The sequence below is a fragment of the Mastigoproctus giganteus genome, chromosome 1 (genome assembly GCF_048544385.1).
Source record: "Mastigoproctus giganteus isolate SK-2022 chromosome 1, ASM4854438v1, whole genome shotgun sequence".
NCBI lineage: Eukaryota > Metazoa > Arthropoda > Arachnida > Uropygi > Thelyphonidae > Mastigoproctus > Mastigoproctus giganteus.
Genome location: NC_143575.1, coordinates 201,624,952 through 201,648,532, shown reverse-complemented (window position 1 = coordinate 201,648,532; position 23,581 = coordinate 201,624,952). Strand labels below are relative to the sequence as shown.

The window sequence follows — 23,581 nt, the reverse complement described above, 5'->3', positions numbered from 1 at the left end:
ATCGGCAAAACTATGGAAAGGATTGCTAGTCAATGGAAGAAGGTCATTAATATACAAGAGGAAAAGATTGGGGGAAAGAACTGAACCTTGTTGGACACCGGCATTAGTGGAGAAGTTAGAAGACAGAGAGCCATCTACCATCACCCTCTGGGCGCCTCCGTAGCCAGGTGGGCAGGAGCAGCAGTGCGTAGCACACGCTTCTTGATTAGACCGGGGTTCGAGCCCGTGACCACCAAATACGGAGAATGCGGAAAGGTCAGGGAATGACCACTGCATATCTCCGGAGCAATATGGCCTTAGTTGCTAATGCTCCTAAAACCAAATAACAAACAAACAATAACAAACCATCACCCTCAGTGAGCGATCACAGAGAAAACTGGATAACCAATTACTAAAAACAGTTGGCAAACCATAAGATGGAAGCTTGTTTAGAAGACGTTTATGCCAAACACGATCAAAAGCCTTTGAGATGTCAAGAGCAACTACTTGTGTTTCACCGAACCTTTCCACTGAATTAGTCCATAAATGGGTAACATAAGCCAGAATATCTCCAGTGGATCGACACTGAGGGAATCCATACTGGTGATCGTTGATCAGATGGAAGGTTTCTAGGTAGTTTAAGAGTTGGCGGTTAATTGATTTCTCCATTACTTTAGAAAGAGTAGAAGTAATTACAATGGGACAATAATTGGATGGGAGGAATTTGTCACCCTTTATAGGAACTGGCTGGATATGAGCAAATTTCCAAGCAGAAGGAAAAACACCTTTGGAATAAGAAAGTGAAAAAAGGCGGCAAAGAATAGGAGTAAGTTGAGAAGCACAGGTTTTGAGAACAAGTGGAGAAATACCATCAGTACCTGGAGCTTTCTTAGCATCAAGATTCATCAAAATCCTTCTGATATCATTTTGACGGAAGACCACAGGAGGCATTGAATGGAGCGTGTTGGGAATGGTGGGAGGTGTTTTTCCAAGATCTTTAATACATGAGCTGGAAGAAAAATGGGATGCTAGCAGGTCAGCTTTATCCTTGGCTGAAGTGACAACAGAACCATCTGGTTTGGACAGAGGTGGGAGCAAAGATGGGCAAAAGTTGCGGCCAATAGCTTTGGCAAGAGACCAGAATGCTCGACTACCATTAGGGCAAGAAGCAAGTTTTCTACTCTTAGCCTGTTCAAACTCTAGTTTGGACTGATTAATAACTGCTTTACAACTGTTGCGAGCTTTGGTGTAGGCAGAAAATGAAACTGAAGAATTAGAAACAAGCCAATTACGATATGCAGCATCCTTCTCTTGGACAGCCTTAGCACATTTATTGGAAAAACAAGGTTTAGATAAAGGACGAGATTTTAAAGTGGAGTGTGGGATAAGGGATTCCATTCCTGCAAGTATAATTTCACTGACACGATCTGAGCAAGCATTGACATCAGAAGTTTTGAAACAGTAAACCGACCAAGGAAAAGAAGAAAAGAAGTCTTGCAGGTCATCCCATTTTGCATTCTTGTAATGCCAAACAACACGTGGTTGGGAATAGCCATGAGATAAAGGTTCCATTGGAGAAGAGACAATCACCAAGTTGTGATCTGAAGAGCCTAAAGGACCTCTCACTTCGACTGTGTACTTAGAAGGGATGGCACTAGGTGGCACCGGTCCTACATCCACATGGAAGGGCCGGTAACCTGGGGGAACAGTTATCCTCAATGTCAGAAAGGAGCAACCATGGATATAAATGACTATCCACCTCTAGCGCCTTCAAGCTCAAAGGCAGAGACATCACCTGATAATGACCTGAACCAACTCAAAAGGCTTCGTAGGGAAGCACAATGCCATGACTTGCCAAATTTTTTGGTTATTCACTCCCTATCCATGCAGCCTGTGGGCAAGTTATCACCATTTCTAATCCAAAGATATTTGGAATCCATTGCCGGATTACCAAAAATGTGAAACGACTGCAATCGGGAGACCTGATTGAAACAGCTTCATCTAAACATTCTGAATGGCTGCTAAAATCAAAGACATTTGGCGGGCTGCCAGTAACTGTCACTTCCACAACACCTTAAATTCATCTAAAGGTGTTATCACAGAGTGGGACCTACTTACAGTCTCTGAGGAAGAACTAGTTCAAGAACTTTGCAGTCAAAAAGTGATCAGTGCCAAATGAATAATTACAAAAAAAAAGATGTAAATTTCATTCCTATTAGATCCATCATCTTAATATTCAGCATTCCAGAATTGCCATCCACAGTAAAAGCTGGCTATTTAAATTTACCGAATTCACACTTACATCTCAAACCTAATTCGTTGCTTTAAATGTCAGAAATATGGGCACTCTCAGCAGGCATGCAGAGGGGATGCCATCTGCCAAATTTGTGGATCAAAAGATCATACACAAACAGATTGTTCAGCCTCAACTCCCATTTGCCCCAACTGCAAAGGAAACCACTCTGCTTTTTCCAAATCTTGTGAAATGTGGAAAATTGGAAAAAAAATACAAAAATACAAAATTGAACAAAAAGTCACATATCCTGAGGGACGCAGGCAGATTATGTTGACCATGCCTAGTCGATCCTATGCATCTCAACATCCGGAGCTAATTGTCAACTGCAGTTAAAACAGATGTATCAATTCCACCCAGCACTTTTCTTGCTAACTGGGTTAAAGCAACCCTGTTAACATCTGGAAAAGACACTCCTAAAACTAAAACCAGTGAGGCCACTAACACTCCAATTAGTATTCCAACTAATACACCAACAGTCTCGAATGACAAAGAAAAATTGAAAAATGCTAAAGGCTCTGAGAAAACAGAAGCAACCACTAACAGTATGGAAGTGGATGAATGCCAAGGTTATGAGGAACCCATCTTGGAACTTTATGCCAATGACACAATGGATACCAGATGCTCCATGTTCCCAAAAACAGACCAGAAGAAATGCTCCATACAAAAAAAACAGTCAGATGAATCATCCTCAACTAAACCGAAAGAATGCAAAACATCATACAATGGAACTGCAGAGGACTAAGAAGCCATTCAGATAACGTGAAGGATTTATTCACCCAGTTTAATCCCATAGGCAGTGACAGGAATGTTTCCTACAGGAAACATTCCTGTCACTGCAGATCTCGCCAAAATTTTCAAATTATGTCATGTACAGATGAGATGGAAGATCAGAATTTCCTGCATGTGAAGGAGTAGCTATTCTTATTAATTCAAATATTCCATCGAGGCTTATCCAGTTACGAACCTCCCTAGAAGTTGTGGCAGCTCGTATTGAAGTTGGTAATTCAGTTACCCTTGTTTCTATTTACATTCCACCATCTACTGTTTCTTCATTCAGAACTGGACAATCTCCTTACACAGCTGCCAACAGCAATTTGCCTTTTCAGTGATTTTAATGGCCACCATTCATTGTGGGGATCCACTGCAATGGATGCAAGAGTCAAATTGATTGAAGAGTTTTTGAATAACAATGATCTAAATTTACTAAACTCTGAATCTCCCACAAACATCCATCTACCTACAGGATCCACTTCTGTAATTGACTTGTCAATTTGTTCACCGTCCGTCTTTCAGTTTGTTCACCGTCTGTCTTTCAGTTTGTTCACCGTCCGTCTTTCAGTTTGTTCACCGTCCATCTTTCAGTTTGTTCACCGTCCATGACATGGTCGGTTTTAACCGGTCCCTTTAATAGCGATCATTTTCCAATTATTTGCACATTACAAACAGGGGTAACTGTAAAGCCTGACCAACGATCCATTTGGAAGTTTATAAAGGCGAACTGGGATTTCTATTCTGTCCAAATATGTCTAGACAGACTTTATGTTCAAAAACAACCCATTAATGATGTAACTGCATAATAACCAATCATATACTGCCAGCATCCGATGGACCTATTCTAAAATCCGAGGCATATCGCATTCACCGGAATCACTGTTGAAATACAGGTTGCTTCATGCCAAACAGGAGAAAAACCATGCGTGGAATAATTTGTGAAAGTATCCTACCACAACTAACTTAATCGCTTATAAGAGACTTAAAGCTAAAGCAAGGCAAATTAGATGGAAAGCAAAACATGATTCATAGATTGCTTTTGCGTCAACTGTCACAAAAGACACCAACACCTGGCTCATCTTGAGAAGGATACAGGTCCTAAATGGCAAATTTGCTCGGCTGCCCTCTCCATTACTTCATTGGAAAGGGAAAGATGTGTCTGCTCCTGAAGAAATTGCTAATGCACTGGGCGAATCGTTTGCCACAATCTCTGCTTCTGCTTCCTATGCATCCACCTTCCAAAACATTAAAGCAGCTGCAGAACAGCATAAAATCAACTTCTTGACACACTGCTCCTTCCCATACAACCAACCCTTTACATTAAGAGAACTCAAAGAATTATTAAATAGATCAGCCAATTGTGCCGTAAGCCCAGATGGTATTCATTACATTATGCTGAAGCATTTACCTGAAAGGGACTTGCTTATTTTGTTGATCTTCTGTGAAAATGCCTATCCTTCTTCCTGCTGACATTCTTTCATTATTGTCATACCAAAACCAGGAAAAGATCCTTTCCTGGTTCAAAATTATAGGCCTATATCTCTCCCAAGCTGCTTGGGTAAAATTTTCGAATGAATGGTTCATACTAGGCTCACTTACATCCTGGAGTCACAGAATCTCCTGCCAGATCATCAGTATGGCTTTCGAAAAAATAGATCAACCCTAGACATGTTCATCAAAGCCGAATCTCATATCTGCAATGCCTTTGTCAGGAAACAACATCTAGTCATGGTCAACGTAGATCTTGAAAAGGCATTTGACACTACCTGGCATCACAGTATTCTTATGGATCTTTACCATCTGGGATTTAGGGGTCATGTGCTTGAAATAATTAAAAATTTCCTGCAATTACACACTTTTCAAGTCCGATATAAAAGCATACTCACTGCTTCTCGCATTCAGGAAGAAGGAGTCTCGCGGGGATCGATACTTAATTCAACACTTTTTGCAGTTAGAGTTAGCTGCATGATACATATCCCAAAAACTGTTGAAACTTATATGTATGCAGACGATCTTACCATTTCTTGTCAGTCTCAAGGTATCAATACCATTGAAGGCCAACTCCAACTTGCCATAACCAAAATAGAATTGTGGACTTTAAGGAATGGTTATCAACTATAAGAAAAGAAATGTACTGCCACCCACTTTTGCAAGTGTCGGGCTCTCCATCCTGATCCGGAACTACAAATCAACAATACTCCAATCCCACTTGCCACTAACATCAGATTTCTTGGTCTGATATTAGACAGCAAGCTTAATTTCCAAGCTGACATCTCTCATTTAAGAAATGCTTGTCTAAAGCATATGAACGTACTTTGATCAGCCTCGTCCATGTCTTGGGGAGCTGATCGATATACTTTACTTCACCTTTACAGAACTTTAATCTGTTCACACTTAGATTATGGTATATGACTCCGCCAGAAGCAGTACTTTACAACATCTAAATATCATCCAGCACAGTGCTCTGATGACTGTGTTGGGCACTTTCAGGACTTCTCCAATCCAAAGTCTTTATATCAAAGTGAATGATCCTCCATTACGTATTCGTAGTAAAACATACATCCATGCTCCAATACGTTGCTAAAATCCAGTCTTCCTTATATGCTCCCCATCACACAAGCATCAAGTTTCTGCTGCACGATTTTTTTACAGATACTTTTATGGCACTTCTTTTGGTTAAAAGAACTAAAGAAGAGGCTTCTGAACTGAGTCATTAAATATCCCAGATAGTTCCCTCTTAACTGTTCTTATTTCTATGATATAAACTTGGAAAATCAGGAATATAATCCACAGTAAAATTCTTTCTAACACCAACTAGGCAGTAAGTAGTGGTTGATGTGGTGATTGAGATTATATTAAAGTAAAACTTTAATATAAAATAAAATTCTAAATATCATAAAAGCATAAATAGTAAATTTTTAAAACTATTTAAAAATAAAACTGAGTATACATGAACATAAAAATATATATGCATATGGTGGTTGTTATGTGTGATTACTATTATTAGTCAAGGAACTCTCTGACTACCCTACAGGTTTCAGGATTGCGTATTTCTGCAGTTCAATGTAAGCATTCTCGGCAAGGCCTAATGCTACTAGGTTCTTATGGAGGCTCTTTGCCACCATGCTGGTGGTTTACACAGTGATTGGGATGGTTATTATTTGTTCCTTATGCCACATTTCTTTTACTTCTTGTCTTAAGTCTGTGTACTTCCTGATCTTTTCCTCACAAGTTTTCCGGAAGTTGCTAGTGTTGCATCGCACTCAATGCAACACTCAATGCAGTATGTTCAATAATTCTACTTCTATATCTTTGTCATATCTATATCTTTGTCATATCTATATCTATATCAAATATCTATATCTATATCAAAGATAAACAGGTGGACCTGTTTAGCTTTGGCTTTTGCATCCAGTGGTGGTTGGTAGTAATTGGGAGCAACACCAGATGGTACCACTCTCCAGCCATCACTTTGAACTTGCGGTAGGTAGGTCCAATGAAGTGACTCACTTTTTTTTCTCTCTGGCATTTTTTTTTTTTTTTTTTCTATTGCTGTGGGATTCAAACGCCTGTGGGATTCAATTCACCAGTGTGAGGATTCACACTGGTGGTCTGGCATCATAATTGTTTTGCTAATCGTGTCCCTCTATTATTATTATTATCATCCTCTTTCTTCTCCTGATACGGTCCCCCCCCCCGCCCTGAACATTGTTGCAGGTGTGTGCCGTGGTTATTATGTTCAGTTACTATTATTGGGCAAGGAACTCTGACAAACCTACAAGTGTTCGGTATTGTGGCTTTCTGGAGTTCAATGTAAGTGTTCTCTGTGATGCCTACTACTCTAGGTTTATATGGAGACTTTTTGAGACCATGCTGGTGGTTGATGTGGTGATTGAGATGGTCATTACTTGTTCCATATGCCACATTTTTTCTTGACTTACTCTCTTAGGTCTGTGTATTTCCTGATGTTTTTTTCATAGGTTTCCCTTATGGTTGCTGGTGTTGGGCACTGCTGTATCGATCAAGTAGGACACCATTTCCTTCCCACCGATGAGGGTTATTTCTGCTCTGTTGTGTGAAATCGGCTTGTCCGTTACTATGATGCAGTCCCAGTATAGTTTTGGAGTACAGGGTCTGTAGTACTGCCTTGGGTTTGTACTTGTAATATAGTACACTTCCTCTAATAAACTGATATTTTTGTGCTAGCTTCTAATGTATTATCCAGGCGACCTAGTCATGTCTATAAATGCTCCATCTGGGTGATAACCTACATCCCATGGTGATGTGTTGGATTATTTATGTAGTCGGATGGCATTATCAACACATGTCATCTGTTACTCTGTGGTCCTTGGCAATGTATTTCCTGGTGTTGATTACCTGGTCTTGAATGCCAACATGTTCTATATCATGCTCTTCCCTGAAACCGTTGGTCTTGGGGAAGAGCCTCCCACTTATTAGCCATGCGTTCGAAGCCAGCTTATCTATGTAGTCTTGATGGAGGTTATTGTAATGTCTGCTATGGAGTGCCTTCTTCACCCATCTTTTTGTTTTTGTTTCTTCTGTCAATGTGAGTGCAGTCTCCTTGTTGTTGAGGTTGAGCAGTGTATGCTGTTTGTCTATCTTCCTTATGGCTTGTTAGATTGGCACTGTGTTTTGCTGCAAATTATCCCTCAGGTTTTTAGTCACATCCCATGGTGATGTGACTAAAATGTGACACTCTTCTATTGTTCAGTGAGGTCTGTCAAACTGCTCCCTCCTTCTTTACAGGCTATGGTTCAATCTTTTGATGGCCAATTTTGGATGGCATTGGCAGCTCTTGGTCATCATTATCATAATCTTGTCCATTGTTGATCCCATACATGATCCTGAAGGAATACATTAGTACTGGGACTGCATAGGTATTTATGGCTCTGACCATGTTCCCACAATTCACCTTTAATATTAGCAAGCTTTTCAGTCACTGATGGTATTTCTCAGTGAAGCGGGCCTTGATCTCCTTGTTCTAGCTGTTGAGCCTGCATCATTCCCAGATATTTGTAGGTCTCTCCCACTGTCATGGTTTCCATCTCTTCATCAGTCCTCAGCTGGTAGTTTTGTCCAGCTGGATTCTCTTGTTGATGTAATCCATGGGTCTTGCATTTGTCTAGGCCAAATTGCATCCTGATGTCAGTGCTGAACTCTGCAGTGATCGAGAGTAGCTGTCAGCGTTGAGTCTTCATTATTGCAAAGAGTTTGATGCCATCCATATACATCAGGTGAGAGAGAGAAAGAGAGAGAGGGTGTACAGATTCTTCTTCTTTTCTTTTAGGATATATCCATACTTGCTGTTGTTAAGCATGGTGAACAGATTGAGTGCCAAACAGACCACACTTGGCTCAGAGCATCTTACTGGACGATTCCTCTTCTGATAGCAATCGTTCTGGTTGTGATGTTCTCGACCTAGATGGTGGCCCTCCATTTCACCATGGTTTCTTCTAGGAAGTGTATCAGTTTCAGGTTGACTTTGTAGATCTTTAATGTTCTCTATCAGCCAGCTGTGGGGCACAGAGCCCCACAGCTGGCTGATAGAGATTAGGCCTTGCACTGGGACCCACCATGATAATTTACGTCACTAAAGATCTGACCAAGGACAACATCAAAGATGAGATATATAACAAAAAACCTGAGGAGTCTTGATATGACCCTGCAGGAGGCACAGCATGCCATAAAATTCAGATTCCCGACCAAGTCAAGGAACAAAGGACTGCTGAACTGTGTGATTGAAGTAACCGGGCCCATAAGAAAGAGAATCATAAACCAAAACAACAGAAGCTTTCTCCACTGGTTGGTGCATAAAACCAAAGACTTTACAGTGCCATTTAGAGGCTTTAAATGTCTTAGGTACGGCCATTCGGCAAAGACCTACTGACAGAAAGCCAACACCTGTGGACACCACAGGACGTACATTTGGATTGCCTGAACATAGTTAGTCTCCCCTCAGTGCCCCAGTTGCAAGCTGCATAAGAGGGATTGCAATCTCTCATTTAAAGACCCCAGTTGTCCAGAGTTCCTGAGAACCAAAGAGTCAGTTAAATCCAAAACCACTTATGGATAACAATGATAACAGAAGAAAGTGGTACAGCAGTAATAATCTAAGAGTCGTGCAACGAAACTGCCAAAGATCGCTCACAGTTATGAATCAGGTCTCCAGGATTGTGGAAGAAAATAATATACAAATTCTACTTCTACAAGAACCATTTACATATAAAGGATCTGTCAAAGGACTACCCACCAGGGTCCACTGTGACAATGACTAGCCAGGGAGGCAATGCAGCATGCCACTGCATTGCCAGGGAGGCAATGCAGTGGCATGCTGCTGGGCCGCAATTGCAGTCACCAAACTGATGGGACTATGCACCCCTCATGCCATCGCTGGCACAATTGAGGATCTCTTTGGAAGGCTCCACATTGTCCCTATCTACATGCAGTGTTCTCAGCACACACACACACACACACGGACCCATTTGTGCACTACCTGGACAATGTAATCAACAACCTGCGTCAGCATAATATCCTGATTGCGGCAGATGCAAACAGTAAATCCCAACTACGGAACAGCCCCTTCACTGACCATAAAGGGGAACTCCTTGAAGAAGCCATTCTTTTGAATGAATGTTATTCATTCAAATTCATAACATTCCTGGTCACCCTCTCTGCACATTCCCTCTTGGCAGCTCCTACATTGACATAACACTCACTAATGATAAACTTCGCAACTCCATACATAATTGGCAGCTATACACCTCCTGGACAACCAGTGATCATAATCTCATCACCTCTACACTCAGCCCTAGAACAAGTAACAGACAGCGGACTCAATACGAAGCTGGTAGATTCAACACCAGGAAAGCAGACTGGCATGCCTTTGATAAATACAACACCAGACAATCTGGAAAGAATGGGAAGCCATCCAGCAGAAGACCAAGCCACTGCCTTCCACCGCATGGCAATATCGGCCTGAAACACCTCAATGCCTTGATATAAGAGGAGAGCACACTGTGTACCATGGTGGACCACACAACTACCCAACCTCAGGAATGGAACGAGAACAGCGAGGAGGCAACTTCAATGAGCCAGGAGGGATAGAAGACTGGCTGAAGACATGGAAAGACTACAGGAAGCATATAAAGAGGCTAGAAGAGTGTTCCATACAGCCATCTACCACGAGAAATGGAAATCATGGGAAAGACTTGTAGAACAAACTGGAAATGAAAACCCGTGGGGTCTGATCAACAAATGTGATAGACAAGGCTATTCTGGGAGATATATACTATTGCACTATGCTCCCAAACCAGACAGAACCAACAACCTGGGCTGAATCAGTAGAAGCCATTCTTGATACTATAGTCCATCAAGACATCCCAGCACAAGAGAACACTTTCCAGACCAACCTTAAGCTTGACCACCTTGCACATACAGGCATACCGCATGAGGAATCTATTACCAAAGACGAAATCAGGGTGGCCATCTGGTCCACCAAATCCAAAAAATGCCCTGGCCTTGATATGCTCAAAGCCGAAGTCATAAAAAGAATATGGGCTGTGAGACCAGAGGTCATAGTAAACCTGCTGAATGCTTGCATCAGGGATGGAGTCTTTGCAGCTCAATGAAAAAGGTCCCTTCTCAAGATAATTGTCAAAACCCCCGAAAAGCCACCCAAAGAACCTGACTTATATAGGCCAATTGCCCTCTTACCCATTATAGGTAAAGTACTGGAATAGATCAAATGCACTGAAGATGCCATTTGGGCCTTGATTCTAGCCAGAAACACCGAGAGGAAATATGACTGCATCCTGGAGAGATTCTGAGAGGCCAGGGTGTCCGCACCAATGTGTTGCCTAGTGTCCGGTTACCTGGATGACCGCCACCTCGTAGTCAAAACACCTGCCTAGGAAGTTACCAGACCTTTGACTAGGGGTTGCTCCCAAGGATCCATTCTGGGTCCTCTCTCATGCAATGCGGTGTTCAACACCTGGCTATCAAAACACTACCCCCAATATCATGAAGATATCTTATGCCAATGATCTGGCTATGGTCCTGCATGGGGATTTCTGACAACAATTGGAAGAAGCAGCCAATGGCGTTCTAGAAGCTCTCTCACAGTGATGTAAAAACCACAAACTTGCAGTTGCAGCTGCTAAAGCTCAACAGATTCTCCTCAGTGGACACTTAAACCCAACCAGATCCCCCCCCCCCAGATTAAGTATCGGGACCAACTAATAAAGCTTGACCCTACCTACAAATATCTTGGAGTCCTGCTGGATGAGAAGTTATCCTTCAGAGAACATGCCAACTACATCAAGGAGAAGATCAAAAATACTCTGGCAAGCTCCTGAGGTACACCAGGAAGAACTGGGGTCTGAAGGGGTGAACCTTAAAGCTCTACTATGAATGTATTTTTCTCCCAATAGCCACTTATGGGGCCGGTGCCTGGGGCCATAAAGCTAACTACACTATAGTAAAATGTCAACTAGACCAAGCACATGGCACCATCCTCCTGATGACCTCTAGGGCCTGCAGAACAGTTTCTACTCCTGCGCTGCAGATCCTATCCAGCAAGTTACCTCTTTATCTTGAGATGGCATACCATTATCTAATATACCATAAGAGATAGAACCTCCCATGCAGCAGCAACAACATAGTATTGGGCCTGAACAACACCATCCAAGAAAAGAAGGAAAGAATCAGACGTGAACTGATCTCCATCTGGAATAAATGGGCCGCCAACCCATTTGGAAGAACCACTCATAATTATGTGCCAAAAGTACAGGAGCACCCCAAACAGCTCAACAAATGGTTCCTACCAAGCTTACACACACGACTTTTCTACTAACTGGACACCTCAATGCAAAACTTCATGTTTTGGGCCTGGCACAAACCCCTGCCTGCACCTGTGGAATGCTGGAGAGGACCCACTATATTACCTTCACCTGTCCAATTTACCAAGACCTGCGAACACCTCTACAAACTCTCACAGAGGCAATGCACTGGAACAGGCACCTCTACTCATACAAACAAAGGAAAACTGCAGCGTTCAATGAATTTGCAGAACATGTATTCAAACGGTGATGACATCTGATGGCTCACCTGAACAAGGATCCTACCCAGACATGGCCAGCCCGTGGGTTCCACGCATATCCTAGCAGAATTCCCGATAAGAGGAACCCATTGACAATGACTACCGAACTCGGAAGACACTCCAGACCATGACAGCTAACCCTATTGGGGTGGGATTACATAATCTGACTCAGTCATGCTGAGTGGGAAACAGGCCTCAGCCTAGTAGGCTCCCTACCAGAGAATCACTTACTAACCCTTAGAGGGTAGGATATCAACCCCTCCAGGGACCCACCACTAGGTGGACTTGCTGACCCTTTTCCGGGGTGGGATCGATTGACTGTCCATCACTACAATCTGTAATCTGTTGCTACTCTCATCACTTAGTTTTTTAGGGAATGGCTTCTTCTCCTATTCCGACCTGACTATCCTCCTCCTAACCCCACCCCCACCCAAACATATTAAACTTCTCCCACTATCACCAACTCCTTTCATTTACTACTTGGGGCTCCTGGCTACCATGGGACCCCAGTAAAGAGTCATTGATAGTAGAACCTGGTGTGCCTCCATGCAGCTAGGGATGGGGGTCAGGAGGGACTAGACCTGGTGTCTGGCACACCCTGGCTGCTACATGCCTGTTGGGTCTGGCCAATTGCAGAACATGTTCTGTTGTTGGCCGGAAGTAACGGCTTGGGCTATGCTCAGTATAGAGGAAAACAGCGAATGGGGGAAACCCTGGAGCTCAGAACATTGATACTAGATATCTGAATCTGTACCAATAGTTGTGGATGTTATCTATCCTTAGGGTTTTGCCAATGTTGTGAGACTGTTTTGCATTGACTATTTTACTCCTTCCTCCCAAATTTTGTCATCTCTCTTGTATGCCCTTGGTTTCCTTCCATTTTAGATCTATCCAGGGGGCATATCCGTTATGTCTAACTGTACTGCTCCACAGGTTTCCCCAGAAACTTGAGTGCTTTCTGATTGGGGTCCATTGCCTTCTTTCTCCTCTTGTACAATTTTCTGGTATAAGGCTGTTTGGTTTTCTGTTTTCCTCTGGGCACTCTCCCTTTATTGGCAAATTCTCTTATTATTATTATTATTGCTAAAAAATAATAATAAATAATACTCATACAGAATGTCACATGGCAGAAATCTCTTTACAAAACTGGGGGGAAGGGCTTAAAAACACCTAGTTTATGCTTTCTTATGTTTGTTTTCTGAGCAAGAGTAAGGATGCTAGCAACATTATATATTTTTTTCAAGGTTTAGACCAAAATGGTTGTTAGGTGAACTGATGAGCTTAGTTGCAAAAAAAGAAAAATGCACCGGATGATTATTAATTTTGAAGGAATACAGAATCATACATCAAGTACAAACTGGTATGTAGTCAAGTTACTCAGTCAGAGGGTTAGGCAGGCTAAGAGTACAAACAAAAGAATTAAGGCAAAAGAATTGAAAAGACTTTTCAATGTTAACACTAGAAGGAAAAGGATAAATAACATTGGTCCACTGTATATGGATGTCATAATTATTGATGATCTTGTACAGATAACTTTATTATTAAGGTGCCTCCATAGCCAGGTGGGAAGGAGCAGCAGTGCATAGCATGCACTTCTTGATTAGACCGGGGTTCGAGCCTGTCACCACCAAATACGGAGGATGTGGAAAGGTCAGGAAATGACCACTGCATATTCTTGGAGCAATATGGCCTTAGTTGCTAATGCTCCTAAGAAAAAACCAAATAACAAAATAAAACCAAAAATAACTTTATTAAATATTTCGCAAAATCTTTTTTTCTACTTTTGCATATGAGAAACTATTTAGAGACAGAATTAGTACAAGTCTGTCTAATACTGATGGGAGTTAAATGATTTTGTAATAATGGGAAGGAAAGTGGAAGAGAAACTGCTACAGTTAAATGTGAACACAGCACCTGGGGCCAGTGGAATCTTTCCAATTATATTAAAAGAAACTGCAAAAGAGGTGGTTAAACCTTTATCCATAATAATGAGAGCATCCTTGTAATTCAAAGGGGTAAGTGGGTAACTACAGACCTGTAAGTTTGGTCTCTAGCCCATGAAAATAATGGAGACAATAGTTAAAGAAGCAATGCAAAGTCATCTTGATAGGAATGAAGACATAAGGTAATCACAGCATGAAGACATGAAAGGAAGATCATACCTGAAAAGTCTCTGACAACCTAATAGTTACTGTGAGGTTTTTATAAAGTAACTGGATGCAAAGAATAATTTTAAGGTCTTATACTTATATTTCAGTAAAGCATTTGATACTATACCACATTTATGATTGATGTGTAAATTGAGCAATGTACCATTAAGAACAAGTTATTACTATGGATAAAGGATGGTAAAGTGATAGGAGTCACAAATTATTACTGCTCATTTCTGTTTATGGACTTCTGTGATGAGTGGGGTCCCACAGGAATCGGTATTTATCAGTGATATTTATACATTTTGACATTTATCACTGACATTGACAGAGGTATTTCATGTTTGATGTCTTTGGTTTGCTGATGATACAAAGGTAGGCACAATGATTAATGACAGCAATGTGATAATGCCACTTCAATAAGACCTGGATAAGTTAGGCCGGTGTGTTGAAAAAGGGAAACTGTAGTTTAACATTGATAAATGCAAGGTTCTGCATTTGGGTAGTAGTAGTAGTAATCCCAGAATAATTACCATTTGAGTGATGCCAAACTCAAGGTAGTTGAGATTGGCTAAGAGTTAGGATAATTGCATATTACACTGGCTCGATCCTGTATAACACAATTGTGCTGCAGATTGCTCTTGGTGCTTATAGGACATCTCCAACTTATAGTCTATATATTGAAGCCCATGAGCCCCCTCTGTACTTCTGCAGAAAAATATTACTACTTAAATATGCAGCCAAAATACAAAATTGTTCTCTGCACTCCATTCAGCCATACCTCTTTAATCCACCACTTCACAATCTCTATAGAAATAAACCAAGTAAGATATGACCAGCAGGCCTACTGTTGAACTATCACAAAATTGGAATGTTCCTCTCTGCAATAGGCAGCAGATAAAGAATTATTCTCACCCAACACGGACTCCTTTTCCTCAACTGACATGTGATACTTATTTTCTCCAATGGGGAAAGAATCATCTACAGACTCTGAATGTGCAACAACTGTATGCTAGCCATATTCAAAACTATGCTGACTTCCTACTGATATCCCCTCGACGTGGGCACCTGTACGTGGTGAGGGGACCTCCCAGTGATGCTGCTGGTTTTCCACATTAGCATCACTGGGATCTAACGCCCATACCTTGGTTCCAGGGTTACATCTTTGGAATCCGGCGTGTGCAGCCGTGCGCCGCGACCCGTGGAAGCGGAAAGGGGGATCCTGGTGGTTGAGGGGCCCAGCCTTAATACACCACTTTGGCCCCTGCTTCGACAAGACGGGCGGTCCCGGACCGGCTCGACTGGGATCAATCGGCGGGTGGTTTTATACTGCTAGGGTCAACTGCGTTCCAATAAGTCTCCCTCCCTCTGGTCCTGGGACGGGATAAAGACTTATTGGTAACGTGGGTATGGTGTTCTAAGCGAACTCGGCGTCCCATTCGTGTACGCAGTACCTGCTAGTTCACGAGTGGGCGCCCCCTCGTAGGGCTCCGTGGTGGGTGAGGTACTTAGGCATCAGACATTTTTTCTTTACTCCTATGAGTAATTTAAATCCCTCTTTTTCTGGGGCCCCAACAAGGCCCCTACCTAATCGATTGTCGGAAGAAAGTGAGAGCAATTCTGCTAAAAGAGCCAGAACTGAGGAGAAAACACCATCTGTGACACCGCTTTTCCTCATTCTCCATTCCACCGGAGAGCAGTCAATAGGGAAAATGTCACCTTTCTTTATCCAGAAAGGATTAGAAGGGATGGCAGGTTCACCCAAATCCGTAAAACGGCTGCGTTCTGGAGATATTCTTATTGAAGCATCGAATATAAATCAAGCAGAAAAAATTTTGAAAGCCACATCTATAGGGGGAATACCCATTATTGTAACCCCTCACAAAACTTTGAACTCTTCACGAGGTGTCATATCAGAGTGGGATCTCCTTCACGTTTCTGAAGAAGAGATCTGCTCTGAATTAAAAGAACAAGGAGTAACAGCTGTCAAGCGAATATCCATGCGTAAGGATGGGAATCTTGTCCCTACCCGAGTTCTCATCCTAACATTCAACACCCCAAGGCCTCCAAGTTCCATCAAGGCAGGGTACTTAAACTGCCCAGTGAGGATTTACGTTCCAAACCCACTGAGGTGTTTTAAATGTCAGAAGTACGGCCACTCACAAACAGCTTGTCGTGGTAACCCTGCCTGTGCTCGATGTGGTGCTAAAGATCACGAGAGCAAGGAATGTATAGCTCCTAAGCCTAACTGTATTAACTGCCAAGGAGAGCACCCTGCATACTCTCGAGCATGCCAGCGGTGGAAGGACGAAAAGGAGATACAAAAGTTAAAAACGGAGCTTAACATCTCCTACCCAGAGGCTAGAAAACGCATACAACCAATAAATAGCGGGAAGCCTTCATATGCTCAGAAGGTTTCTGCGAAGTGCACTATCGGTACACAAACAGATATGACTATACCACCAAGAGAGTCATTCACGCCGATTGCACGCTATTTATTGAGTTCACAAAAGCCCACCACAAAAACACAATCAGCTGCTACTCCAATATCCGTACCTCCTAGTGCTCCACCACTACCAAAACCAAGTGGTAAAAAAGAGCAAAAACGTTCGGAAGAGTCACCCGTAATACCAGAAACAATGGATGTAGAGAACAAGGAGGTACAGGATGAATCAGTCTTGGAACTCTTTGCGGAGGAAGAAATGGACACGGGACAGCGTCCATTCTTCCCCAAAAAAGATAAAGCCAAGACTGATAAAAGTAAGCCCTCAGCACCTCGGAAGCCGCCTGATGGACCCACCAAGCCAAAATAATGGCTAAATTCCTACAATGGAATTGTCGTGGATTCCGGCGAAATACTGATGACATCAAGGCCCTCCTGCAAAAGCACGAGCCAGTTTGCTTTTGCTTGCAGGAGACTTATCTAAAGGCAAATGATGATCCCACCATGCATAACATCACAATCTTTCGTAAGGATAGAATTGCGGATGGTCCTGCTCATGGAGGAGTGGCTATCCTTGTGAGTAATCAGACCCCAGTTCAGCCCTTGCTAATTACAACCAGCATAGAGGCTGTTGCAATTCGCCTTACAGTGGGATTTTTATTAACGGTCTGCTCTATTTATTTGCCACCTGGGACTGACATCTCCCAGGAAGACCTTGATGATCTTTTAACGCAGTTGCCTCCCCCTTTCTTACTTCTCGGGGATTTTAATGGACATAACACCCTGTGGGGTAGTGCTAATATTAATGGAAGGGGACGAGTCATAGAGCATATGCTCAATGACAATGACCTTTCCCTTCTAAATATTGGAACAAACACCTTCTTCCACATGCCTACCCGTACCTTTTCTGCCATTGATCTTTCTATCTGCTCCCCTTCTCTACTCCCTTCACTCACTTGGGAAGTGGAAGAGAATCCATACAGAAGTGATCACTTCCCTGTGATAACCTTGTTACAAAGTGGGAGACCTTGTCTTCCCTTCAGGTTACCACGGTGGAAGATTGATCAGGCTGACTGGTCTGCCTTCCAACATCAGGCAAATTTTGACCTCAGTACAGTCAGTCAGGAGCCTATCAATGATGCAGTAACGTACGTCACAGAAACTATCGTCCAAGCAGCTGCGAATACTGTTCCAAAAACATCTGCCCGGTTTCCACCATTTCCCAATCCTTGGTGGAATTCACAATGCACAGTAGCAAAAAAGGCTCAAAATAAAGCGTGGGGGATATTCCGCAGATATCCTACCACGAACAACCTTATAGTCTTTAAACGCGCACGAGCCAAAGCACGTTACATCCGCCGTCAGAGTCAAAAGGAATCGTGGATCCGTTTTACATCATCAATTACTCAGTCCACTAGTACTAAGGTGGTCTGCGATAAAATTCGAAAAATGAAGGGGAAATACACGGCACATCCCTCATCGGTCCTTGATTATAATGGATGTACTATTGCAGACTCTACTGCAATAGCCAATGCTCTTGGGGAAACATTTTCTAACATCTCTGCAACATCATCTTACTCCCCAGAGTTTCTGGTCACAAAGCGCAAAACTGAAAAACAGGCCCTTAAATTCACATCGAAGGGTTCCCACCCATACAATGGGCCATTTAATATCCATGAGCTGAAAACAGCATTCGCCCGTACAAAGGCTACCGCTGTTGGACCAGACAACATCCATTATGAAATGATCAAACATCTTTCATCAGAATCCATGGACCGTTTGCTCTTTCTGTACAACAGAATCTTCCTTGAAGAGCACTTTCCGGATACCTGGCGCAAGGCAACTATCCTTGCTTTTGCTAAGCCAGGAAAGGATCCTAAATGTTCAAAAAATTATCGTCCTATTGCTCTGACCAGCTGTCTGTGCAAAATATTGGAGAGAATGGTCAATGCTCGTCTCTTATGGTATTTAGAATCGAACGACCTTCTCTCCCGCTTTCAGTGCGGCTTCCGAAGAAACAGGTCCACACTGGACCACTTAATTAGACTGGAAACATCTATCCGAGATGCTTTCCTAAAAAGAGAACATTTGGTGTCCATCTTCTTTGACATGGAAAAAGCGTACGACACAACTTGGAGATTTGGTATTTTAAAAGACCTTTACAACCTCGGTCTAAGAGGTCACCTTCCCATTTTCATTAAAAATTTTTTATCCTCTCGTTATTTCCAAGTTCGTGTAGGATCCTCCCTTTCGCGGCCTTTTTGCCAAGAGGAGGGGGTACCACAAGGATCTGTCTTAAGTGTTACGCTTTTTGCCATCAAAATAAATTCTATTTCTGAACAACTTCCTCCAACTATAAACAGTGCACTCTATGTCGATGACTTCAGCATATTCTCTCAATCATGCAATATGAGGGTTATTGAGAGACAACTGCAACAAACTATTGACCGTCTTAACTCCTGGGCCACGGCCAATGGTTTCAGTTTCTCAGCGGAGAAGACCGTTTGCGTACATTTTTGTCGCAAACGTAACCTCCACCCTGAGCCTGAATTACGACTTGGACAAAGCACCATTCCAGTTGTATCAGAGGCGAAATTCCTGGGACTCATTTTTGACAAAAAGCTGACATTTGTCCAACACATTCGTCAGCTACGTACAAAGTGCACGAGAGGGCTTAACATTCTCCGGTCTCTCTCTTCTACCTCTTGGGGTGCAGACCGATGCACTCTACTACGTCTGTACCGTGCACTTGTACGCTCAAAATTAGATTATGGGTCTCAGGTATATGCATCTGCCAGAAATAGCGCTGTTCGTTGGCTTGACCCCGTCCATCACCAAGCCATTCGTATTGCTACTGGTGCATTCAGAACATCCCCTGTCCAAAGTCTGTATGTCGAAGCAAATGAACCATCCTTGTTGCTTTGACGAATGCAGTTGTCTCTACAATATGCCTTCAAGCTGAAGTCCCTGCCAGACCATCCCACGTGGACATCGGTTTTCGAGCCACGATGGGAAAATCTTTATAACACACGACGGACCGCCAATCGCCCATTCGGCATTCGTGTTCAAGAGCTACTCAATGAGCTTAACATCTCGGTAGACAAGGTTGCTCGATCACCAAAGGAGCCCCTTCCACCCTGGCATGCACAAACACCAGCATGTGACTTCTCGCTCAAGATTGCGAAGAAGTCTAATACTCCAGCTTCTGTCTACCTTCAGCTCTATTCACAACACCGTGCAGAACATTCTGACTTCTTGCCAGTTTACACAGACGGCTCGAAGTCAGAATCGTATGTGGGATCTGCTGCTGTTTTTCCAAATGATACCATATCAGAACAGATACCCCTGGACTGCAGCATTTACACTGCAGAGCTGCATGGTATAGAGTTAGCTCTAGATCACATAAGAAAACACCGTTACCAACGGTGTATTATATATGCCGATTCAATGAGTGCACTACAGGCTTTAACAGCGATGTCATATACTAATCATGCAACCCTGTCCCGAATTCAGCAGATAATATACAACCTCTATGTAAGTGGATTCGATATCCGCTTCTGCTGGATCCCCAGTCACATCGCGATTAGAGGAAATGATTTGGCTGACATTGCAGCCAAATCGACACCACTGACGGTTAATCCTGGCCTGTTAGTCCCCTATACAGACTACAGGCAAGTGATCCGTCGTAACCTACAATCTCAGTGGCAAGATTCGTGGCATCGCCTGGTTATTACAAATAAACTATGTCGAATTAAGCCTGTGATCCATCCTTGGCGGTCCAGCTTACGCAGGGATCGCAAAGAGGAAGTTGTTCTTGCTCGGCTCCGCATAGGACATTGTCATTTGACACACTCCTTTCTGCTGAGGGCTGATGACCCTCCTATGTGCGAGCAATGCGACACCATCTTATCTGTTCAACATATTTTATGTGACTGTACTAGTTTTAGAAATGCTCGTTTTATCGCTTTTAACCATCTGACTGAGCCGTATACACTCAGTCAGATTTTATCTGACAATGACCATGTGTCTTCTATTTTTAGCTTTCTAAAATCAGTAAACCTCTTTACGCACATTTAAAAAAATCTACCTTATTATTGTTACTTGTTTACTGATATTTATCTTTTACAGTTTATACTTGGTTTTTATATTTTGACTTAGTGACCTAATTCATTAGGTCACTGAACGTTTTTTACTTTTTTATGACAAGGTTTTGGCGCATTATAGCCTTAGTTGCTGATGCGCCAATAAAACCCAACCAACCAACCAACCATCCTACTGATATATATGGATGGTTCCAAATCTCACTAAAATGTTGGCACAGCAGCAGTTTCCCTCTGCTATCATATCAGCTTCTCGTCCACCCACGTACAGTTACTTTTCAGCGGAACTATTTGCAATACAATTAGCTCTAGAAAAATTGACTCTTCACCCATCTGCAAAATATTTAGTTTATGCCAACTCTCTCAGCTCAATTAGAGAAATGCAGAACCCCTCTCATAAGGATCAACCTGTTTTAAATCAAATCAGAAATTTGCTGTTTGAAATTGAAGATCTTCAACAACTACTGAATTTTTGCTGGATTCCAGCACATCCAGACATTAAAGGAAATGAAATGGCTGATATTTCTGCCAAAAATCCATCAACTTTAGACTTAACCTCTGTCTTTATTCTAGCCTCTGATTATAATATCATAATTCAAACAGCGTACTATGCACAGTGGACAAAGCTATGGCATAATCAAACAAATAATAAACTTTTCCAGTTGAAACAAGACCCAAAATTTTGGCACACAAGCATTCAGACAGTTCGGCGAGAAGTGGTACTTGCATGGATTAGAATAGGGCATACTCATCTGACTCACCTCCATCTACTCACAGGCGATGATCCTCCTCGGTGTCCACACTGCTCTGAACATCTAACAGTCAAACATATTTTGATTGACTGTTCGCATTATGAACGACGTCAAATTTCAATATTTAATTTTCTGGCTAACTTCCGAGAACCAATAACATTAAATCATCATTGGTGAAAATGCAAATATTAATTACCTTTTCTGTTATTTGAAATAAATAGGAATGTATGAATGACTATGATTAGTTTATGAGCTGAAATAAAATTGAACTGGCTTTATATTAATTATTTTTTTTTAACATTAGTATGAATAGGCACAGTATAGCCAGTGTAGCTTGTGTGCCATTAAACATCCATACTACACACACACACACACACACACACACACACACACACACACACACACACACACACACACACACACACACACACACACAGGATAATTGCACAGTCTGAGATGATATTTTCTGAGCAATGGAGACTGGCTGATATGAGAACAGCTCATGAAATTCTGTCAGTGATATATACTGGAATTTTACTAGTAGGGACAAAGACAAGATTCTCCCATTATATATAAGGCAGTGATTAAGTCACATCTGAAATACTGAATATGGGTTTTGAAAACCTCATTTTAGAAAGGACACAGACTCAATATATTGGAAAGGGTGTGGACAAGAGCAAGAACATTGTTTTTTTTTGGGGGGGGGCGCAAAAGATATTCTTACTAAGAAAGGCTTCTTTTTTTTCCCTGTAAGTTGCAGAATTTGGAACTAGGCATCTGTGTTCTGACCTAATTGATGTGTACAAGACTGATAAAAAATAACTTCCTTTTTTTAAGTTACTTAAAAAAGAAGCCCCTGCTGTTTCTAATATTAGATGTGTATAAGACTTTAAAAGGGTTAAGTAAACTAGAAATGCAGATAATGTATTTACTCACTCACTCACTCACACACACACACAGTGCCTCCGTAGCCAGGTGGGCAGGAGCAGCAGTGCGTAGCACACGCTTCTTGATTAGACCGGGGTTCGAGCCCGTGACCACCGCATATCCCCGGAGCAATATGGCCTTAGTTGCTAATGCTCCTAAAAAAAAAAAAAAAAACCCAACACACATCTATGGAGGTGGACTTGTTTAGCTTTAGCTTATGGCCAGTGGTTTATTTATTTATTTTAGTTCTCAAGAGTGACACCAGATGGCGCCCACTATCTGCCTCAGCTGTCACACTGACCTTGGGGAAGGCAAGTCCACTGGGGTGACTTCCGTGATGTTTTTTTTTTTTTAATATTATTATTATATCGGTCTCCCAGCGTAAAAGAGCCACGTTAGCTTCCACCAGTGCGGGATTCAAACCCGGATCCATCAGGCTGGTAGTCCAGTGTGTCTTAACCACTGGGCCATTGCGCTCCTATTATTGTTATTATTATTATTATTATATTCATTCCCACTAGGGGGCAGAGAGTAAGCATGTCTACTTTATCAACACTCTTAGAGTAAATTGGAAATCGTTGCCATTTGTAAGTTGTTTAATTCTTTATTTTGTTATTCATTTCATTCAAGTGCATTAGCAGAAACATCTTGTGTTAACTACGCCAAAGATTTACAAACATGAATCAAAATATATGCAAAAAGTGCAACCTGCCACTGCACGTGCAAGAAGTGGTATGTCATGGCTGCAACAATGGATATCATTATAGATGCTCATTGAAAGAGGCAACCTATAAAGGAATGGCAAAGCATAAAAACAATAGTGGAGGTGTATCTTGTGCAGGAAAGAAGAGAGGGAAGAAAGAAGTGAAAATTCCTACTCGGCAGAAGAATTTCACGATTTGCTGAATTCAACAGCTGTAACAAACGAAGATTTAGAAGTCACACAAATGCAAGCAAACACCCTAAACAGAGGACGTACTGAGGAGACTATCCAGTAAAATCCATTTACTGGATTTACCAACCGAAAATTGTACCGATAAAGAAC

At 42.1% G+C, this 23,581-nt stretch overlaps 1 protein-coding gene across 3 annotated transcripts in view; it reads left to right on the top strand.

Moving 5' to 3' along the window:
* The window catches only part of LOC150091451 (monocarboxylate transporter 10-like), a 243,362-nt gene that overhangs the window by 98,000 nt on the left and 121,781 nt on the right, over positions 1-23,581 (top strand). For 2 of the 3 annotated variants that reach the window (XM_090384013.1, XM_090384006.1), the window contains exon 4: positions 23,058-23,123. The exons of the other annotated variant lie outside the window; for it this stretch is intronic. In XM_090384013.1, the coding sequence (XP_090240139.1) occupies positions 23,058-23,123 (66 nt within the window). The remainder of the gene's footprint in view (positions 1-23,057; positions 23,124-23,581) is intronic. 3 annotated transcript variants of the gene reach the window in all.